The following is a 19,902-nucleotide window of genomic DNA, read 5'->3' as shown; positions in this document are numbered from 1 at the left end:
AACCGGGAGATTAAGGTAGGTTAAGGCGGACTGAGCGGAGGTGTTCAGCGAAACGATCGCCGAGCCTGCGCTTTGTCTCGCTGATGTACAGAAGTTGACACCTGGAACAGCGGATACAGTAGATGAGATTAGAGGAGGCGCAAGTGAACCTCTGCCTCACCTGAAAAGACTGTTGAGGTCCTTGGATGGCGTCAAGGGGGGAGGTAAAGGGACAGGTGTTGCATCTCTTGCGGTTGCAGGGGAAAGTACCTGGGGAGGAGGGTGTACCAGGTAAACTGGCTAAAAATGGAAAGAGAAGATTGCTTGCCTTTCTTCATAGGCTCGATTGTTCTGTTTCCAATATCCCTGAATAAGTCAACGAGCATAACCCTCTAATACATGGTACTATTCGTATCTGGAAACAGTTGAAGCTTAGTCTCAAATTGAGAGACATGTCTCTCCTTCCTAATGCAAATAATCCTTTTAAACCCTCTACTTTGGATGTGGTTTCGCTCAATGGAAGAATAAGGGAATCAACACTGTGGGAGACCTTTATCAGAAGGGGACTCTTTCCTCCTTCCAAGAATTTCAGGAGAAATACGATCTGAACACTAATAATTTTTTCAGGTACCTCCAGGTTAGGGACTGTGAGAACATACAGGCAAGACTACTCTGCAGGTTCAGACAAACTCGATGAGTGTTTGAATTGACATGCAGATACAGAGAAGTTGATATCCCACATTTACAATGTCCTTCAAAACATCGACATCCTTCATCTGAGGTTTATAGGCGTGCATGGGAGGATGAGATGGGTCAACAAATCTCCAAGGATATATGGGACGAAAGCTTACAATACATCCATTATTGCTCCTTACATGCCAGACACTGCCTGATACTGTTCAAAGTGCTGCACAGGCTGTATTACTCAAAGACCAAATTGAGCAAGATTTTCCCCAGTGTTTCACCTCTGCTATTAATGTCAACCTCAAGAAGCCACCTTAACCCACAGTTTTGTACAGTGTACAAAAATAGAAAGTTTTTGGACGGAGGTATTCAGCGCCACCTCCAAAACACTGAAAACTCCATTAGTGCCAGACCCAAAATAGATAATACTGGGAATATCGGACTATGTAGCATTCTTATGGTTTCTCAAAGACGCTTTCTCAATTACAGTTTAATATCAGCAAAAAAACATACTTAATTTCTGGAAAAAGACAGCAGTCCCTTCAGTGAAGATGTGGATTACAGAAATGATGGTTACGCTACATCTAAAGAGAATTAGGTTTGTCTTGAATGATAAACCAGAACAATTTTTAAAAATATGGAACCCTTTTATTGAATTTCTGGAGTAATACAATGGTTGATCACAAATTCGAAACTGATCGTAGGGCTGGGTGAGCGTGCGCATGGGTGGGTCGACGGACATGTCTCTTTTTTTCTTCTTTCTTTCCCTTTTGTCTCTCTTCTCTTTCTTCTCTTTTAAAATCAATGTTCTGTTTGAAAAATGTTAAAATTTGAAGCTGTGCTAGAGTTGTAGAACTGTAAGTTTTTTTTATACAATTGCTGCCAATAAAATATATATTAAAAAAAAGGCAGACTGAGCGGAGGTGTTCAGCAAAACGAACGCTGAGCCTGAGCTTGGTCTCGCTGATGTACAGAAGTTGACACCTGGAACAGCGGATACAATAGATGAGGTTGGAGGAGGCGCAAGTGAACTGCCTCACCTGAAAAGACTGTTGGGGTCCTTGGACCGAGTCGAGGGGGGAGGTAAAGGGACAGGTGTTGCATCTCTTGCGGTTGCAGGGGAAAGTAACTGGGGAGGGGGTGATTTGGGTGGGAAGGGACGAGTTGACCAGGGAGTTGTGGAGGAAACTGTTTCTGAGGAAAGCAGAAAGGGGTGGAGATGGGAAGAAACAGCACAGGCATTGTGGGCCGAAGGGCCTGTACCTTGTGGCCTCAAATAAAATCTCAAATTTCTTTTCTTACAGTATCTGCTAGACCGATAGACATTGAATTGATAAATGTGAATGAAAGTACAGGTGAAATAACCAAAGGTAGGAATACCAGAAGTCTGTAAGAACTGAAATGCTGATTAAGAAAATGGAAACACCAAACAATTTCATAAAAATGTAATTCATGATAAGATAACTAATCCGCTGTTGGGTGGTGGTGAAGGCAGATGCAACAGTGGTGTTTGGGAGGCTTCTCGTAGATACTAGACCAAGTGGGACCCATTGGGTCCCGTCCTCTCGATGTGCAGTTGCTGGGGGGGGGGGGGGGGGCATCGGCCTGTGGCGTCACTCACACCAATTACCCCCCACATGCACTAACCACCCCCCTTGATATTATATTAATATTATTCATTGGCTCCTTTTACCCCACATCCACCCTATCCACTGATGCAGAGCCCCAACTTGCAGGCGCGCCTAGAGACGGAGGGGGCGTATAGAGTGAGGGTAGAGACAGAGGGAGGGGGGAGAGGGGAAGAGAGGGGGGGAAGGGAGGGAGTTGGAGGGATGGGAGGGGGAGGCGTTGGAGGGGGGAGGGGTGGAGGAGGGGGAGGGGGAGGGGGAGCGTGAGGAGCGAGAGGGAAAGAGGGGGGGGTGGGAAGAGAGAGCAAGGGGGGAAGAGAGAGGGCGGGAGGCTCAGGCCAAACCAAGGGGAGAGAGAGAGGGGGGGGTGGGAGGCCTGAGCCGAGAGGGGGGGGGGGGGGGGGGGGGGGGAAGGGGGGGGGCGGAGCTAAGGGAGAGAGTGCGAGAGGGGAGGGGAGAGAGGGGAGGGGAGAGAGGGGAGGGGGGAGAGACCTGAGCCGAGGCGCGGAGTGGGGCGAGCAAGTGTCGACCAAAGGAGCGCGGGTTGTTCTGAAGCAGCCTTCAGCTAAGATCTTTGGTTGGCGGCAGCTCGCAGGGGAGGGGTTGGAGGGTGGGGGGGGGCAAGGGCCGGCAGCTCGTGGGAGGAGGGTGGCAGCTTGTGGGGATTGCACAAACAAATAAACACACACACACACACACACACACACACACACATCCAAGATCAGAGTTTTATAATTATAAGAATGCACATGGATTTGTAGGAAATGGAGAGTTATGGATTACGTGCAAGCAGAGTGGATTTGTTTAACTTGGCAGACATAAGAGTTTTTCTTGTCATGTTCAACATAGACATTGTGGGCCGAAGGGCCTGTTCATGTGCTGTACTTTTCTATGTTTGATATTAGCTCATGGATTTCAGAATAAATATTGTTGAGGTACTAAAATTGGTTAGAAATACAGAGTAGAGATAATATTGAAGATCTCTAATTTCAAAGGATAGACTGATGACATCCCTTAAAGAACTGTGTTGGGGCCCTATCTAAACATTTCAAAAGCTCCAGAAATAGTGGATGCATTAGTAATAATCTTTCAAAACTCTTTAGATTCTGGAGTAGTTCCTGAAGATTGGCGGGTAGCAAACGTAACCCCACTTTTTAAGAAGGGAGGGAGAGAGAAAATGGGGAATTACAGACCAGTTAGTCTAACATCGGTAGTGGGGAAACTGCTAGAGTCAGTTATTAAAGATGGGATAGCAGCACATTTGGAAAGTGGTGAAATCATTGGACAAAGTCAGCATGGATTTACGAAAGGTAAATCATGTCTGACGAATCTTATAGAATTTTTCGAGGATGTAACTAGTAGCGTGGATAGGGGAGAACCAGTGGATGTGGTGTATCTGGACTTCCAGAAGGCTTTCGACAAGGTCCCACATAAAAAATTAGTATACAAACTTAAAGCACAAGGCATTGGGGGTTCAGTATTGATGTGGATAGAGAACTGGCTGGCAAACAGGAAGCAAAGAGTAGGCGTAAACGGGTCCTTTTCACAATGGCAGGCAGTGACTAGTGGGGTACCCCAAGGCTCAGTACTGGGACCCCAGCTATTTACAATATATATTAATGATCTGGATGAGGGAATTGAAGGCAATATCTCCAAGTTTGCGGATGACACTAAGCTGGGGGGCAGTGTTAGCTGTGAGGAGGATGCTAGGAGACTGCAGGGTGACTTGGATAGGCTGGGTGAGTGGGCAAATGTTTGGCAGATGCAGTATAATGTGGATAAATGTGAGGTTATCCATTTTGGTGGCAAAAACAGGAAAGCAGACTATTATCTAAATGGTGGCCGATTGGGAAAGGGGGAGATGCAGCGAGACCTGGGTGTCATGGTACACCAGTCATTGAAGGTAGGCATGCAGGTGCAGCAGGCAGTAAAGAAAGCGAATGGTATGTTAGCTTTCATTGCAAAAGGATTTGAGTATAGGAGCAGAGAGGTTCTACTGCAGTTGTACAGGGTCTTGGTGAGACCACACCTGGAGTATTGCGTACAGTTTTGGTCTCCAAATCTGAGGAAGGACATTATTGCCATAGAGGGAGTGCAGAGACGGTTCACCAGACTGATTCCTGGGATGTCAGGACTGTCTTATGAAGAAAGACTGGATAGACTTGGTTTATACTCTCTCTAGAATTTAGAAGATTGAGAGGGGATCTTATAGAAACTTACAAAATTCTTAAGGGGCTGGACAGGCTAGATGCAGGAAGATTGTTCCCGATGTTAGGGAAGTCCAGGACAAGGGGTCACAGCTTAAGGATAAAGGGGAAATCCTTTAAAACCGAGATGAGAAGAACTTTTTTCACGCAGAGAGTAGTGAATCTCTGGAACTCTCTGCCACAGAGGGTAGTTGAGGCCACTTCATTGGCTATATTTAAGAGGGAGTTAGATGTGGCCCTTGTGGCTAAGGGGATCAGGGGGTATGGAGAGAAGGCAGGTACGGGATACTGAGTTGGATGATCAGCCATGATCATATTGAATGGCGGTGCAGGCTCGAAGGGCCGAATGGCCTACTCCTGCACCTAATTTCTATGTTTCTATGTAACATACAGTATGACAGCCATAAAACCTTGTCCAATGACACAAAGATAAGTGACTAAGTATTGTAGGTAGAGACTTAAAACTACAGCAATATTACTTGATTAACGAGGAAAAACTGCAAATGGATTTAAATATACTCAATAAACATTGGACCTGAAAAGGATAGTACGCATTGGTGAAATGTGTGGAGGTGCCAGAACAATTAAAATATCCCTGTGTGTAGATCATTAAAAGGTTCTGGACATAACAGAACTAAAGCCATGGTGGTCTTTATATAATTTTGTCTTTTATAAAGAGCAAGAGTTAAAAGATACCATAACATGCCACTGTGAAATAAAGCTCCAATTAGAATACTAGAGTGAGAATTTATTGGACTTTAATGGGATCTAATATAGATTTACTGTTGGTCGTAGATTCAAACAACATGGAATAGGCCCTTTGCCCCAACTTGCCTATGCCGATTAAGATGGCCCATCTACGTTAGTCCTACCCACCCATGTTTGGCACATGTTCCTCCAAACCATTCCTATTAATGTACCTGTCCAAATGTCTTAAATGTTTTTATAGTACCTGGCGCAATTACCTCCTCTGACAGCTCTTCTTCCATATACCCACCAACCTGTGTGTGAAAAAGTCACTCCTCGGGTTCCTATCTTTCCCCTCTCACCATAAACCTATATCCACTGGTTCTTGATCCCCCCCCACCGGGTAAAAAACTCTGCATCTTCCCTATATATTCCCCTCATAATTTTATATACCTCACTAAGAGCACACTTCATCCTGCTCGCCAACGAATAAAGTCCTAACCTGTCCAACCTCTCTACATCTCAGATCCATAAGTCCTATCAACGTCTTCCTAAATCTTCTCTGTACTTGTTCCAATGTCTTTCCGGTAACAGGGTGACCAAAACTGATCACAATACTCCAAATTGTTAACTTAGGTCGAATCCCCTGGAATTTAGAATAAAGTATAATGATTGAATTACAGTTTTCAGGTTATCAAAGGAAACTGATTGGATATAGGGCCTAGACGGTTTATTTATTTATTTAATTCTTTATTTCGAACAGAAAGAATAAAAAGCAAGTGTGAAAGCATACAAAAAACAAAACGAGAATATTTATAAAGTGTCATAAACAATATCTATAAATAAATTAAATCGTGTGTGTCCGAAAAGGAGCAGGAAGAAGTCAAAGCTTATTAATTCACACATCTTATTCAACTGCTTATAATTACCTTATACAAATTTAGCAGCTATATGTACACTAAATTATTTACATTTATACACTAATCAAATATTTACAAAGCAATACGAAAAAGAAAGAAAAAAGAAAAGAAAAAACCCTCATTTACTATACAGTATCTCTTAGTCATATATACAACGTGACAAATAAACCTGACTTGACTTGACTTGACAACTCATCACCCTGTAATCACCCTTCCCAATACAATCAGTATAACAAATATCTCACTCACAATCACCTATCCTCATCCCAATATCCTTTTAAAAAAGTGTTTTTGTACTTTTTAAACTGAGTTATGTTTGTGCTAAGTTTTATCTCCTGTTCCAGACCATTCCACAAATTCACCAATATTGCTATGCACATACTTTTAAGTTGTTCTGACATTGAGTTTTTAAAAATTATGTTCCCCTCAATTTATACCCACCCTGTCTTTCCATAAACAGTTTTTGTATATTTCTTGGAAGTAAATTATTTCTTGCTTTGTACATGATTTGCGCAGTCTTAAATTTAACCGGATCGGTGAACTTCAGTGTATGTGACTTTAAGAATAATAAATTGGTATGTTCAAGATATCCAACGTTATTGATAATTCTTATTGCTCTTTTTTGTAATGTGCATAACGGCTGTACGTTGGTTTTGTAGGTGTTAGCCCATATCTCCACACAGTAACTCAGATATGGCAATATGAGTGTATTATACAGAGTATGTAATGATTTGTGATCCAGAATGTGTTTTGATTTTCCCAATCTTGCTATAGACTTTGCCAGTTTTGCTTTGACGTGGTTTATATGTGGTTTCCAGCAGATTTTGTGGTCTAAGATCACACCAATAAATGTATTTTCATCTACTCTTTCTATACTTATATTATCTATTTTCAATTGTAAATTAATTGCAAATATTTCAGGAGTAAAGAAGTGTGGTAAAATTACAAACTCTCTTCCACAACTAGTTTTTGATGCTGGAGCAAGTTAATTTTAAGTCTAATTTTCTGTACACTGAAATGACTAATATGAGAAACAATTTACTTTTTCTTGGATTTTCTAGAAGAATTGGTAGATGCCGATTTAATAAAACCTAAACACGTCGTTGGCAAACAGTCCATGAGAGATATGGTGGAGGATCTCATCGCTGCCAGCCTGATTGCTGTGTTTGTCATTTTAGCTTTAATTGCAATGTTTTATACCGTCTCCTTTGTCAGATCCAAAGAGAAAGAAAAGTAAGTAGTTTTATTATCTATCTATCTATCTATCGATATATTACTAAAACACTCATCTTGTTTGTCTGCGCCTCCTCCAACCTCATACACCCACACACGCACAGAGTTTTAAAAGTATATAGATATGATAGAAGATATATATATATATATATATATATATATATATATATGTGTGTGTGTGTGTGTGTGTGTGTCTCTGTAAACATACATATATATACATATACACACACACATCTCTCTCCCCCCTCTCTCTCTCCCCCTCCTCTCTCTCTCCCCTCCTCTCTCTCTCTCTCTCTCTCACTCTCCCTCTTCCCCCCCCTCCACTCTCTCTCCACCTCTCCCCTCCCCCTCTTCCTCCCTCTCTCCTCTGCCCTCCCCTCCTCCCCTATCCCCATCCCTCCCCGATCTCTTCCCCTCCCCATCCTCATCCTCCTCTCTCTCCTCCCCCTCCTCTCCCCTCCACCCCTCCCCTACCCCCTTCCTTCCACCCCACCCTCCTCCTCCTCCCTTCCTTCCACCCCACCCTCCCTCCTCCTCCCTTCCTTCCCCCCCCTCCCTCCTCCTCCCTTCCTTCCACCCCACCCTCCCCTCCTCCTCCCTTCCCCCCAACCATTCCCCTTCCCTTACCCCCCCTCTCCCCTTCCCTTCCCCCCCTCTCTTCCCCTGCCCTTCCCCCCCCTCTCCCCTTCCCCCCTCTCCCCCCCCTCTCTCCTCCCCTCTCTCTCACCCCCCCACCCCCCCCCCCCTCCTCCTCCCCTCCACCCACCTCCCTCTGTCTCTTGCCCTTCTGTCTGCCCCTTTTTCTCTGTCTCTCCCCATTCTCTGCCCTCACTCTCTACACCCCCCCTCCCTCTCCAGACGCGCCAAGGGGGGTAGTTAACTTGTGTGCGGGGGGGGGTAGTTAGTGTGTGTGACGCCGCATGCCGCCCCTCCTCCCCTGCAACCACACGTTGGGGGAAACAGACCCAACGGGTCTGCACTTGGTCTAGTATACTTTTAAAACTGTGTGTGTGTGGGTGTATGTCATTTTGCCTTTGAAACGTATCTCCTCGAAAACCAGACGCAAAATCGCAGAGATTTTTACATATTTTGGTAGGGAAACATGATTTCATAAATCCTCTCTAGATTTGATCAATTATTTCCCCAGAATTTGAATATAATTGTTCAAATCAAACTGCTGCATGAGAGCAACCTCACAGATGTCCAATCATAATGGATCTCATTTACATATGATGACATCACAATGGGACAGGGGTGGGAGATTGGAACCTTCGCGTGGTCCCACTAAAATCAAACTGCTGCATGTCACATTGCCATCTCATAGATGTACAATCACAATGGATCTCATTTACATATGATATCACAATGGGACAGGGGTGGGAGATCTCTTCCCCTTCCACCCCCCGTGCCTGCCTTTCCCCCCACTCCCCCCTTCTTCTCTCTCTCTCCCCCACCTTCTCTCCCCCTTCACTCCCCCTTCTCTCCCCCCCCCCCTCTCTTTCTCTCTCTCTCCCCTCTCCTCTCTCTCCCCTCCTCTCTCTCTCCCCTCCTATCTCTCCCCTCCTCTCTCTCCCCTCCTCTCTCTCCACCTCTCCCCTCCCCCTCTCCTCCCCCCCTCCCCCTCTTATCCCCCATCCTTCTATCACCTACCCCTCCCCCTCCCCTTCCCCCCCACCACTATCTACCCCCCTCACCCACCCTTCCCCCCCCCCCCTCTACCACCCCCTTTCCCCCTCCCCCTGTCTCCCCCTTCACCCTCCCTGCTCTCTTCCCCTCCCCATCCTCATCCCCCCTCTCTCCCTTCCTCCTCCCCTCCCCACTCTCTCTCCATCTCCTCCTCCCCACTCTCTCCCCATCTCCCCCTCCCCACTCTCTCCCAATCTCCCTCTCTCCCCCCCCCCCCCCTCACACACCCACCTCCCCTCCACCCCCTGTCCTTCTCTCTTGCCCTTCTGTTCTCTGTCTCTGCCCCTCTCTCTCTGCCTCTCCCCATTCTCTCACTGCCCACACTCTCTACCCCCCCCCCCCCCCCCCTAGACGTGCCTGCGAGTTGGGGGCAATGCGCCAGGGGATAGGGCGGTTATGGGGTAAAAGGAGAAAATTATATATTGCAATTGCAAGCTACAATGTTGCAATATTTTTGTTTATATTTCTGACAGCAAGGATTTTTTTTTAAGTTTACGGAGGGAGGGTGAATAACGGGGGGAAATGAGCTGCCCCCAGCGCAGTTGGGGGCTATGGGTCAGTGCTGGAATATTGCATTGGGGGAAACAGATGAGTGATGGAATATTGCGTTGGGGAGCAGGTTACGTTGGTGGACCAGGCGTCCCGTAGGGGCTATGGGTGAGTGATGGAATATTGCATTTGGGTGAGTGGTGGAATATTGCATTGGGGGACCCCCCCCCCCCCCCCTCCCATGTGATAGGGAGCCAACAGGTCCCAGTTGGTCTAGTTTAAATTAAAATTCTAATTGTAAAAGAAACAAAAAATATCGTACACCAAGTTACTTGACTTTTTGAAACTGGATATTGCATGATCTTAAAAGAAAGCTTTTCATCGTACCTCGGTACACATGACAATAATAAACCTAAACCTAAATCTATTGTTCAATTTTTTAAAGGAATGTATTGTGACAGAAAGGAGTCAGCTATGTACTCCTGATCTTCGGAATGAATCAATTCCAGACTAATTCATTTTATGTAGTCCAGAACAGCCATTATTTCAATCAACATTATTGATAAGATTATATTCAATCTTCACGTAAGCCACATATGTTCTAAGTAATGTGCCACAAATCCCTTTCATGCCAAGCACACCTTCAGGTAAGCAAATGGCTGGCAAAATCATATCATCAACAATATTATCTATGAAAGTTCCTATCTCCTCATTCTCTACTACAAAGAGCCAGATTAAAATCACTTCACTTACTTAATACTGTGGCACCTCTATAATAGTTCATACAAAATTTCACCCATGCTCAGCATTTTGTGCTGGGTTTCGAGACCCTGTATCCAAGAAGAATGTAGGTGTGTGGAATAAGTAAAACATTCTGATGGTATAGCTTCCAACAACAAAGTTTTAACTGGCAGTCATGTTCCTCAGCATTGACTGGCATTTCTGATTGTGAGTGCCTCAAATCTGACTTTCACAGACTGGATTAAATTTCACATTTCAAGGCGAATTTCACATTTCTGGCTAACGATGATTGAAAGATACAGCATGGAAGCAAGCCCTTCAGCCCTCCCACTTTCTCATCCACTCCCTACACACTAGGGACATTTTACACAGGCCAATTACCCAACAAACCCACTCATCATCGGTATGTGGGGTGAAACTAGAGCACCAGGAGGAAACCCATGCAGTTACAGGGAGAACATCCAAACTACACACAGACAGCACCTGAGGTCATGATAAAACCTGGGTATCTGGCACCGTGAAGCAGCAGCTCTAACAGCTGAGCCACTGTGCTACAATTATTTACAACAGAATATTAACTATTGGCACACCTTTCCTTTAGCACTAAATTGACACTTTACTCTGTTACTATCATTGCTTAGTAAATGACTTAATACATTTTTCTGCTGTTTAAAAAGAAAGCAGGAGCAGACTCGTTGTTATAATTACAGCATTTTTTGAAGATTGATGCATCGTGTCCAGAGGTCAAGCTATTACCTGGAAATTAAATTTAATCCTATTTGTCGCACTGAATCACTGAATGTTGCATATGATACAAAACACACAATTAGAATCATCCACAAATAATAGTAAAGTTGACCAAAACTACATTAGAGACAGCAATCTGGTGGTTTATACCCAAAATCATGCACTAAAGTTAGACTTGCACACTTCCCAGTGAAATGGGCCCGGTTGGCCACAGCTTCTGACACTTTGCCGCAGATTTCACTGAGAACAGAATTGCCTTTATGTACACATGTCCTCACTGCAATCAGACACTAGCAACACACCCAGGGTTGCAGAAGAGAGCTGGTGCAGGGGTTATCGTGAGTGCCATTAGATTTAGTGAAAGAGACCCCACAATTTCATCAGGGTTGTAAATGCCAAGAGAGAAGTCGAGAACGCCTGGAGAGACATGGGAACCTCAAGGGTCATCATAGTTGGACTCTGGCAGGTAGTGACTCCAGGTGTCTCCTCCAGATATAAGAATTCCCATACACTATAGTGAAATAGAAATACAGCCATGATCTCTCCATGGAAGTCGTAAGCTAGGAACAGTTGAATCAAGTAATTTCACAAAATAGATCAGGGATTCATTGGTGGACATGCTGCAATTAGGACGTTGAACTGCAGAGAAGCATATGAGGGAATGTAATGTCTGGCCTCTTTTGGCAAAAGAATAAATTGTGTTCTGCGCAGAAACCAGGCATCCACCACAGGAAATTCTTCAGATCTTTTAGTAGGCCATGTGCCATCTCTGGAATATTCCACCATGTGCCAAGATTTCACTGCGAATTTGAGTGTGAGTACGATAAATTAGCCCAAATGTTCAGTTTCTAGGCACCTTTTCTCCCATGCCTATTTTTACACCTTCCACCTACATCATTCCCTCCGGCTTTAACATTAACTCCTCCTCTCCTTCTATGAAGCCCTTTGTCTCCTTAAACTTGTCAGGGTTTGTCTAGGCCCTACTTTTCTTTTCCAGCTTTCTCCCCCTTCTTACAATTAATCTGAAGAAGAGTTCCAACGAAAAACATTGTCCTTTCCTTCTACAGATTCTGCCTGACCCACTGAGTTCCTCCACCACTTTGTAGTTTCGCTCCTGAATTGGCACCAATGGTTTTATTCAAGACTGGTCATTGCACTGCCTGTGGTTCAGATTTAGATTTATTGTTGTCACATGTATTGAGGTATAGTGAAAAGCTTTGTTTTGCATGCTAGCTAAACAGATCAGATAATATTAAACATAAATACAATCAGACTCAGCTACAATAGGTAGAGCAAAGGGGAAGATGCAGAGTGCAGAATTTAAAGTGGTAACAAGAACCTAAGAAATCAGTGCACTGATCTCTGCTTGAGCTTGTGTTTTCAATGGCTTATGATCACCTGCAAGATTAGAATCGATACATGCGCATGACGGTGCTGAGGCTCGGAGAGGGCGTGCAGCCACAGACTTGAAAGATGAGTGTTCCTTCTTCCCTCTGCCTCCATGGCAGCATTGTATTAATGTGCTCATTGGCATGAAGAGTCCACTAAGGCTCTGCCTGACACATCAATAATACAGCAGCTTTGCTCTGCACACTGGTGGCACCAGGACTAGCTTTGGGGCATTAAATTGGAGGTAAATACCAGTGATCTTTTAAGCATAAATTTAAGCAACTTTAAGATTTTTTTGTTGAGATACCCCAAATGGGTAATGGGGCTAAATGCAGCATCCATTTCAGCACAAAATGACTGGAGTGACTGGAGTATGGTAAGTAGAACAAAGTGTCCATGTACAGGGAATGTATTGAGAAAGATCGGTTTTCCCATATGTATTTTGTATTAGTTACATGAATACTGACAAATATCTAAATCTGAGGTATAGGTTATAAATTATTCTAGCAATAAAAAAACACTAACAGATCATGCCTGACCCTTTAATTTGTTGATAATTAAGAAGAATTTGCATAATGTTTTCTTTTCGAATAGCTTTTCATTAGATCACATACTTAAAATCAAACTTTATTTCAGATGTCCCACAATAACCATAATCGAAAGTGGATCTCCAGAAGGCACAAGGAAATATACCGTTGGTTCCTCAAGAAAGCACGGCACACCCGTTTGCTATGGTAAAATAGTCAAGACACCACGTCACCGCCAAGGGCGACACAAACGTGATAGGATACCAATTCATAAAACAGTTTCATCCAATATTTCTACAGAAACAAGCCAGAGAACCACTGAAACGGTTGCTCTCCCACCTCCTCAGATAAGAGATATTTGCCCACGGCCCCTTCGCTCACGTGTCTCCCGTGCATACTCGCCTCGCCCACTATCTCCACAATCAGTGTGCCCTTGCGCGCGACCTACACAGTTACAACCCACATGCCCAACCCTCATTCCCTGGTCGCAACAACAATATCAACCGAGAGAATCTAAAAGATCATTAAGAAGAGACTCAATACAAGATTACCAAGCTACGCCGTTCTCAACCCCAAGAAAGTTATCACTGCAAGAAGTTGAGTTACCCATTTCGCCAAGGCAAATACCATCACCGGATTATCAACCTTCACGGCAGCCAACTCCAAGGAGGTTATCACTGAGAGATTCAACATTGACTCAAGAAATTACACCGATAGATTTACAAGCTTCGCAGTACACAACCCCAAGACAAATGTCACTGCAAAATGTGGAATTACCTATTTCAGATATGAGCACAACACAGCCACAATCTCAAGCCTCACAGCCCCTATCGCCAAGAAAGGTGTCACTGCAAGATGTAGGGACGCATATTTCACGTGTAGATACGACACAGCCAGAACAACAAATCTTACCGCCCCTATGCCCAAGAAAGGTATCATTGCAAGACATGGGACTGCCTGACCCAACACTGCCAGATCATCCATCTTCACCGATCGTAACCCCGAGAAAGTTATCGTTGCAAAAAACAATCTCACCCCCTTCATCTCCACCTGCTACATCGCCAAGAAGGACGTCCGATGCAGGATTGCCTGTTCCACAGGAGGATATGCCAATGCCGGAATATCCAGAATCATATCACTCAAAGAGAATATTGTTTAATGAGTCGGCTCCAGTAACTGATATTAGAGAATTGCCCACTTCGAACAAGGAGGCAATACAGCGAGACTATCTATGCCAATTTCCCTCCCCCCCCAGGAAGTCGTCACTTCCTGCTATAGCACCATACTTCCAAACTAGTGAAGGTCCAATGCATTCTGTTCCTGACAAAGGTCTGAGGAGTATTAGCCGAGACAGCCACAAACCGTTATCTCTATCAGCCCCCCGTCTTTCAACCATTCGTTCATCAGTGAGGTCACAAGCAGGCATGCAGTATCCATACCGACCGGATCCGAATAGTGATGCTCCTTTTGCAATGAGGAGGTCAAGTGCTTCAATGCATGCTCCTGACCCGATTTCAGAAGCCTACGATACTTTGGACTCGGATGGTCCAGAGATTATCAACAGATCACCTTATATGTCAGATGATGGTGGTGATTTAAGTGTTGAATCATATGCTGATCCAGTCATTCCTTCACAATACTCTCTATCCCAAGCCCCCATATCACCATTCCTTCCTCAGCCCAGGCAAGTAGCCCATTCCAGATCACAACCAGCATCATATGCTAATCTACCACACACATTCTCACATCCTGCTCTCCAAACACTCAGGACACCATCTATTAGTGGGCCAAGTTCGACCGCCTTTCAGCCAAATCAGTTTGCATACCAAGGCGGAGTCTCAGCAGGAGATTTTAGTCCCAGGTTACAATATATTCCTAAAGAAAGTGCTGTTAGAATGCAGCAACCAGTTAGTGTCCACTCATCAGTATACCCAGTAAGTCCTCTTCCTCTAGTTTTCAGCCAACAGCCCATCACCCAGTCACAAATGATGTACCGAACACCCAGCTTGCCACCATCTCAACCACATTCAATGGTCTCTTTGCCATACCTTCCAGAGGAATCCCACACGGCCCACATGCGTTTAATGCAACATATACCCCGGGAAGAGTATCCACCACCAGCTTACCTACCTGATGAAAGGGCATATGCTAGCCACTCGTATATAGAACAGCAAACACCTTTTACAAACAATGGTAGACAATCATATGCCTTCCAAAACCAACCAAGCATGGATGGTTCATACGTGAGTATGCCATATTCAGGATCTCGTATTGCAACATCACCGTCAATACAAGGGTGGATTGCCACTGGCGCTCCCACACCGGGAGAAGTCAGTATAAGCAATATTCCAACTCAAAGAAGTTTTGGAAATATTCCATCTGAAAATCAGTCATGGCATGAATCATTTTATCGACCAGTGGCTTCATCGCCATCTTATGCAGTATCACAACAACAATCTCGTTTCCCATCATACCAACAGTTATCGTCAAGATCACGGCAGGGACCTGATTCCAATGCGTATTCAAGATCCCAAGGCGCACTGCAAAGCCCATTGCCCAATGTGCCACCACCTCCCTCACCATCCGCTCGCTCACAATCCCAAATCCCGCCAACAGCATTTTCCTACCCGGCATTCCAGCCGCTGTCTCCATTATCACTAACATTGCTTCGTGACCATGCATCTGACAGGTCACAGGGCGTCCCTTCTCGTAGTCAAGGTTCAAATCTCTATGACTCATTTCGGACCACCAGGTTTGAAGACAGTAGCTTTTTGAAAGGTTCACCCATATCCCAGTCTTTCATACACAAAGATTACTCCAGTCCACCAAGATCAACTGTTGCCTCAGTTTCGCAGTCATTTAATTTGTCACCACAAAGATTTTCTGATGGGCCCAAAAATATGGTATCAACACCCATCACATCAAGAGTGCTGTCAGTTGGTATAGATCCTGAAGCATTTCATACTTCCCTTCATTCAACAAGTAGCATCAGTTCTGAATCCTCAGAGGAAGGCCCTTACAGATCTGCTCTGAGAAATGTGGAAGACATTTTTCCAACCTCATCTGATAGTGTGCATCATTCACCTTCGTTTAGAGAGAAACAAGCGGGTTTGTCCAGCGACTATTCCATCAATGAAATCAGCAGCGATCCCAATATATCTAATTCACGTTATTATACAGCAAGAAGTTTCTTCAATGATTCCAGTGATTACCCAACTAGTGAATGAATAATACAATTAAATGTAAGAGAAAAGTAATTTTAATGTGAAAATTATATAATGTAATAAAAATATTCAGAGTAGCATGATTAGCAGGCAGCGGATCACTGAATATTGATTTGATGTGCCTCTGTTACATGGCTAGAATAAATATAAATCAGTGATTGGACAGCATGTTACAAATAAAGAGTTATTCTATAATGATGAATAATTTTCGCTGATCCTGCAGCAAATATTAATTATCTCTTGGAGACAAATAGTGGTCATTTATTAGTGTGTGTAATGCTTGGCTTGTTTCATTCAGTAAATTGATCATTTGAAGTTAATATATAGACTGGAAGATGCAATATTGTTTTAAAAAAAAACTTTGAACCTATTGCTTGCCTGTCTTTTTCTAGGGATGTGGTTCATAGGTTGCATTGGATAGTGCTAGATCTGACCCATTCCTCACGATTGCTTTCACAACTGCAGCTACACTAACCTTTTGCAGCTACATCCCTCCCAATGAGGTTATGGTCTTCCCAACATGGATGTTGTGCCGATTAAAATGTCCTGCAGTCAGTAAATAACCCTCTAACAGTACAATCGGCAACACTATCAACCGCATGACACCATATAGACAAATCAAAAAATATAATAAATGTAATTTATTACCAAAGACATAGCACAAATCAGGAAATTGCATATATTTGTAATAAGTAATAGAGTAATAATGGTGAACTTTATGTATGAATCTTAGTTGAGCTTCAAACTTAATTTTGACTTGATCATAAAGGCTGCTTATTTCTATACCACAGTGACATGTCACAGAGCATCAGCTGCTAATTATTTCATTTAAGTCACAAAACTTATTGATTGAAAGATACGGCAAGGAAACAGATCCTTCGGCCCACCGAATCTACTCCAAATATCGATCGCCCGTTCACACTAGTTCTATGTTTTCCCACTTTCTTATCCACTCCCTACACACTAGGGGTAATTAGAGGGGCCAATTAACCTACAACTCTACACGTCTTTGTGACGTGGGACTAAACCCACGTGGTCACCAGAAGAATGTGCAAACTCCACACAGACAACACCCGAGGTCAGGATTAAACCCGGGTCTCTGACGCTTTGAAGTAGCGACTCCACCAGTGTGCCTCATTGCTGGCATCTTTTTTGCATTTGGCCATGTTAGCTTCATTAGGCTTTGCCTGTACCCTGATGATATTGCTCCCCCTCAGGAACATCTCGGTATATTACTAAAAGTCTGATCTTGACCGCTTTTGGCCCACTGTTTCCGAGGGAACGCCGCCACCGACGCCGTCTTTTTTGGCCACCTCGCTAAGAGCCCAAGTCCGCCTTCCTGGACCAGAGGATTTTTTCCAACGATGAAAAATCAAAGATATTAATGTTTTTAAAAAATTCACCATTCTCTCTACAGCCCCTGCAGGAAGTGGTGTGCCTCACTCAGTCTCTGCAAGATGGAGGAAGCCAGAGGGTCACGTCTCTCTGAGCTCTGAATAACACTGAACACATGTCTACTAAACCGAGTCCCCTTAATGTGGTTTGAAAATGAAAATATGGTTGGTTTGAAGTAAAAAGGCACTGCCTGCAAATGGTTGTTTAGGGGGTTTGGGTTGGAGTAAAAAGGCACTCCTGCATATGGTGGTTTGGGTGCTTTGGCTTGACGTTAAAAGGCACTCCTGCAAATGGTGGTTTGGGTGCTTTGGCTTGAAGTTAAAAGGCACTACTGCAAATGGTGGTTTGGGTGCTTTGGGCAACTTCCTGTTTGCACTGTATATTGATTTTAGATAAAACACTACCACTTACGGCTGTGATTTTTGGCCATCTTACTCAGTCCCCCTCTGCTCAGCAGGTGCAGAGTATTCTTCCCATCAATGAAAAATAAAAGTGTTACTAGTGTTTTAAAAAAATGTTGAGAATCTCTCTCCTGTCAATCATGCCATGAAGGCCACACCTTTTCCGGTGGGAGGGGGAGGGGTTATAAAACCCGGAAGTGTGGGTGTGGCTCAGTCTCTGCATAATGGGGGAGGGAGAGGTCACACTCTGAGCTGTGAATCAACTGAACACACTGAATGTCTACTGAACTGTGAGTTTTGTGTGGTTTTTTTGGGGTTTCACCCTGATTGAAATGGTATGAAACTGCATTTCAATGTGGTGGCATTGCACCCTGCATGAAATGGTATGAATCTGCATTTGAATTTGGTGGCCTTGCACCCTGCTTGAAGTGGTATGAAACTGTACTTGAATTTGGTGGCCTTGCACCCTGCTTAAAGTGGTATGAAACTGCAATTGAATTTGGTGGCCTTGCACCCTGCTTGAAATGGAATTTCAAGGAATAGCCATGAGTCAACTGCCAACCCACCAGCCGTGAGTGAGCTGCCAGCACATCAGGCTTGAGGGACTGAGCTACCACCACAAGAACCCATACCAACACTCCAGAAAGCCCCTCCACTGGCCACCAATATTGGAATTGGTGGAGAGGTGGAATATTGTGTCGGGGGACCAGCCCTCCCGTGTGAACTCCCAATGGGTCCCACATAGTCCAATAATGTATATAAGGCAAGGGACCGGTTGAATATCTCAAACTTACCAATTTATCTCCTCTATCCATTGTCTGTCATCATTTGCATTTCACTGCAACTGTATCTGCACATGCATACTGCACCATTCCTGAATGTTATCATATGGTCACAGCAATGTTGGTAAACTGTTTACTTCTGTAGGACAGGCACTTGGTTAGTAGATGGAAAACAGTATTAGCGCAGTAAACCAGCAAACCAGACGCCTGGACTTAAGGCGGCACAATGGCTCAGCTGTGCCAGCTGCAGGGTCAATCCTGATAACAAGTTCTGTCTGTGTGCAGTTTGCATGTTCTCCTTGTGACCGCATAGGTTTCCTTCCACATTCCATTCGCGTTTGTAGGTTAATTAGCCTCTGTAAAAGAAAATTGCCCCTATTGTGTCGGGAATGGATGAGAAAGTGTGAATAATGTAGAACTTGTGTGAATGGGTGGGCAGAAGGGCCACCATGCTGCATCTCTAAAATCTAGAGCACCCAGTACGAATTTTGTCATTCCACTTGTCTGCGCAATCTGCCAGACTACTTCACTGCTTCCTACAATTCTGAGTTTGATGCTGGCTGTAAGCATGTCCCTCTGTTGTTATGCTTCAACCAATATGGCTTAGAGTCTCCTTGTATCAATACACCAATAGTGTTGATGTTAGGCAGTTGAGTTATTTGCACAAATTTATGAATAGACAAAAAGAATATCAAATTTAAAAGAGATGTCAAATTATACATTTTGTCTGAAAGAACAACTATTTTATGTGCTCTGTAGTGTATGTGGAAACAGAGGCACCTGGGTGTGCTTGAAAGTGGCAGTCTTCTTGCGTATGGCGTGCACAGCCTAAAGTTGTAGGACAACTTGTTCTAATTGATCTTGTTCGATTGTGCACGCTGGGTTGATTGCATTCGTCGAAACGGGGCGGATCACGTGAAGGATGCAATCTCCCACCCCAAACTGGCAGTGAACATTGAGGAAGCAGTAGATAAAGCTAATATGATTCTGTGTTATATAATGAACAGCATGAAGTGTAAAAGCAGGGTGATTAGGTTGAACCATTGTAAACCACCAGTTCGGCTACAACTAGGATTATGGCCTGGAATACTTTTGAAAATATTTGAAGGACACAAAGAAAGTATGGAAAACTTTATTATTTTGGGAATGAGAAATCTCAGCTATGTGCAGCTGGATAATTTGA

The 19,902-nt window shown here is 44.1% G+C and overlaps 1 protein-coding gene across 1 annotated transcript in view; it reads left to right on the top strand.

Moving 5' to 3' along the window:
• LOC129702278 (uncharacterized) overlaps window positions 1-16,585 on the top strand; it is a 120,134-nt gene extending 103,549 nt beyond the window's left edge. The window contains exons 23-25 of the mRNA XM_055643985.1: window positions 1,968-2,033; window positions 7,167-7,338; window positions 13,027-16,585. Coding sequence (XP_055499960.1) covers window positions 1,968-2,033; window positions 7,167-7,338; window positions 13,027-16,144 — 3,356 coding nt within the window. The 3' untranslated portion in view covers window positions 16,145-16,585. The remainder of the gene's footprint in view (window positions 1-1,967; window positions 2,034-7,166; window positions 7,339-13,026) is intronic.
• Window positions 16,586-19,902: the final 3,317 nt, after the last annotated feature.

This window comes from Leucoraja erinacea, chromosome 12 (genome assembly GCF_028641065.1).
Source record: "Leucoraja erinacea ecotype New England chromosome 12, Leri_hhj_1, whole genome shotgun sequence".
NCBI lineage: Eukaryota > Metazoa > Chordata > Chondrichthyes > Rajiformes > Rajidae > Leucoraja > Leucoraja erinaceus.
Note: the sequence above shows the minus strand (reverse complement) of the source record. Positions and strands in the feature narration are given on the sequence as shown.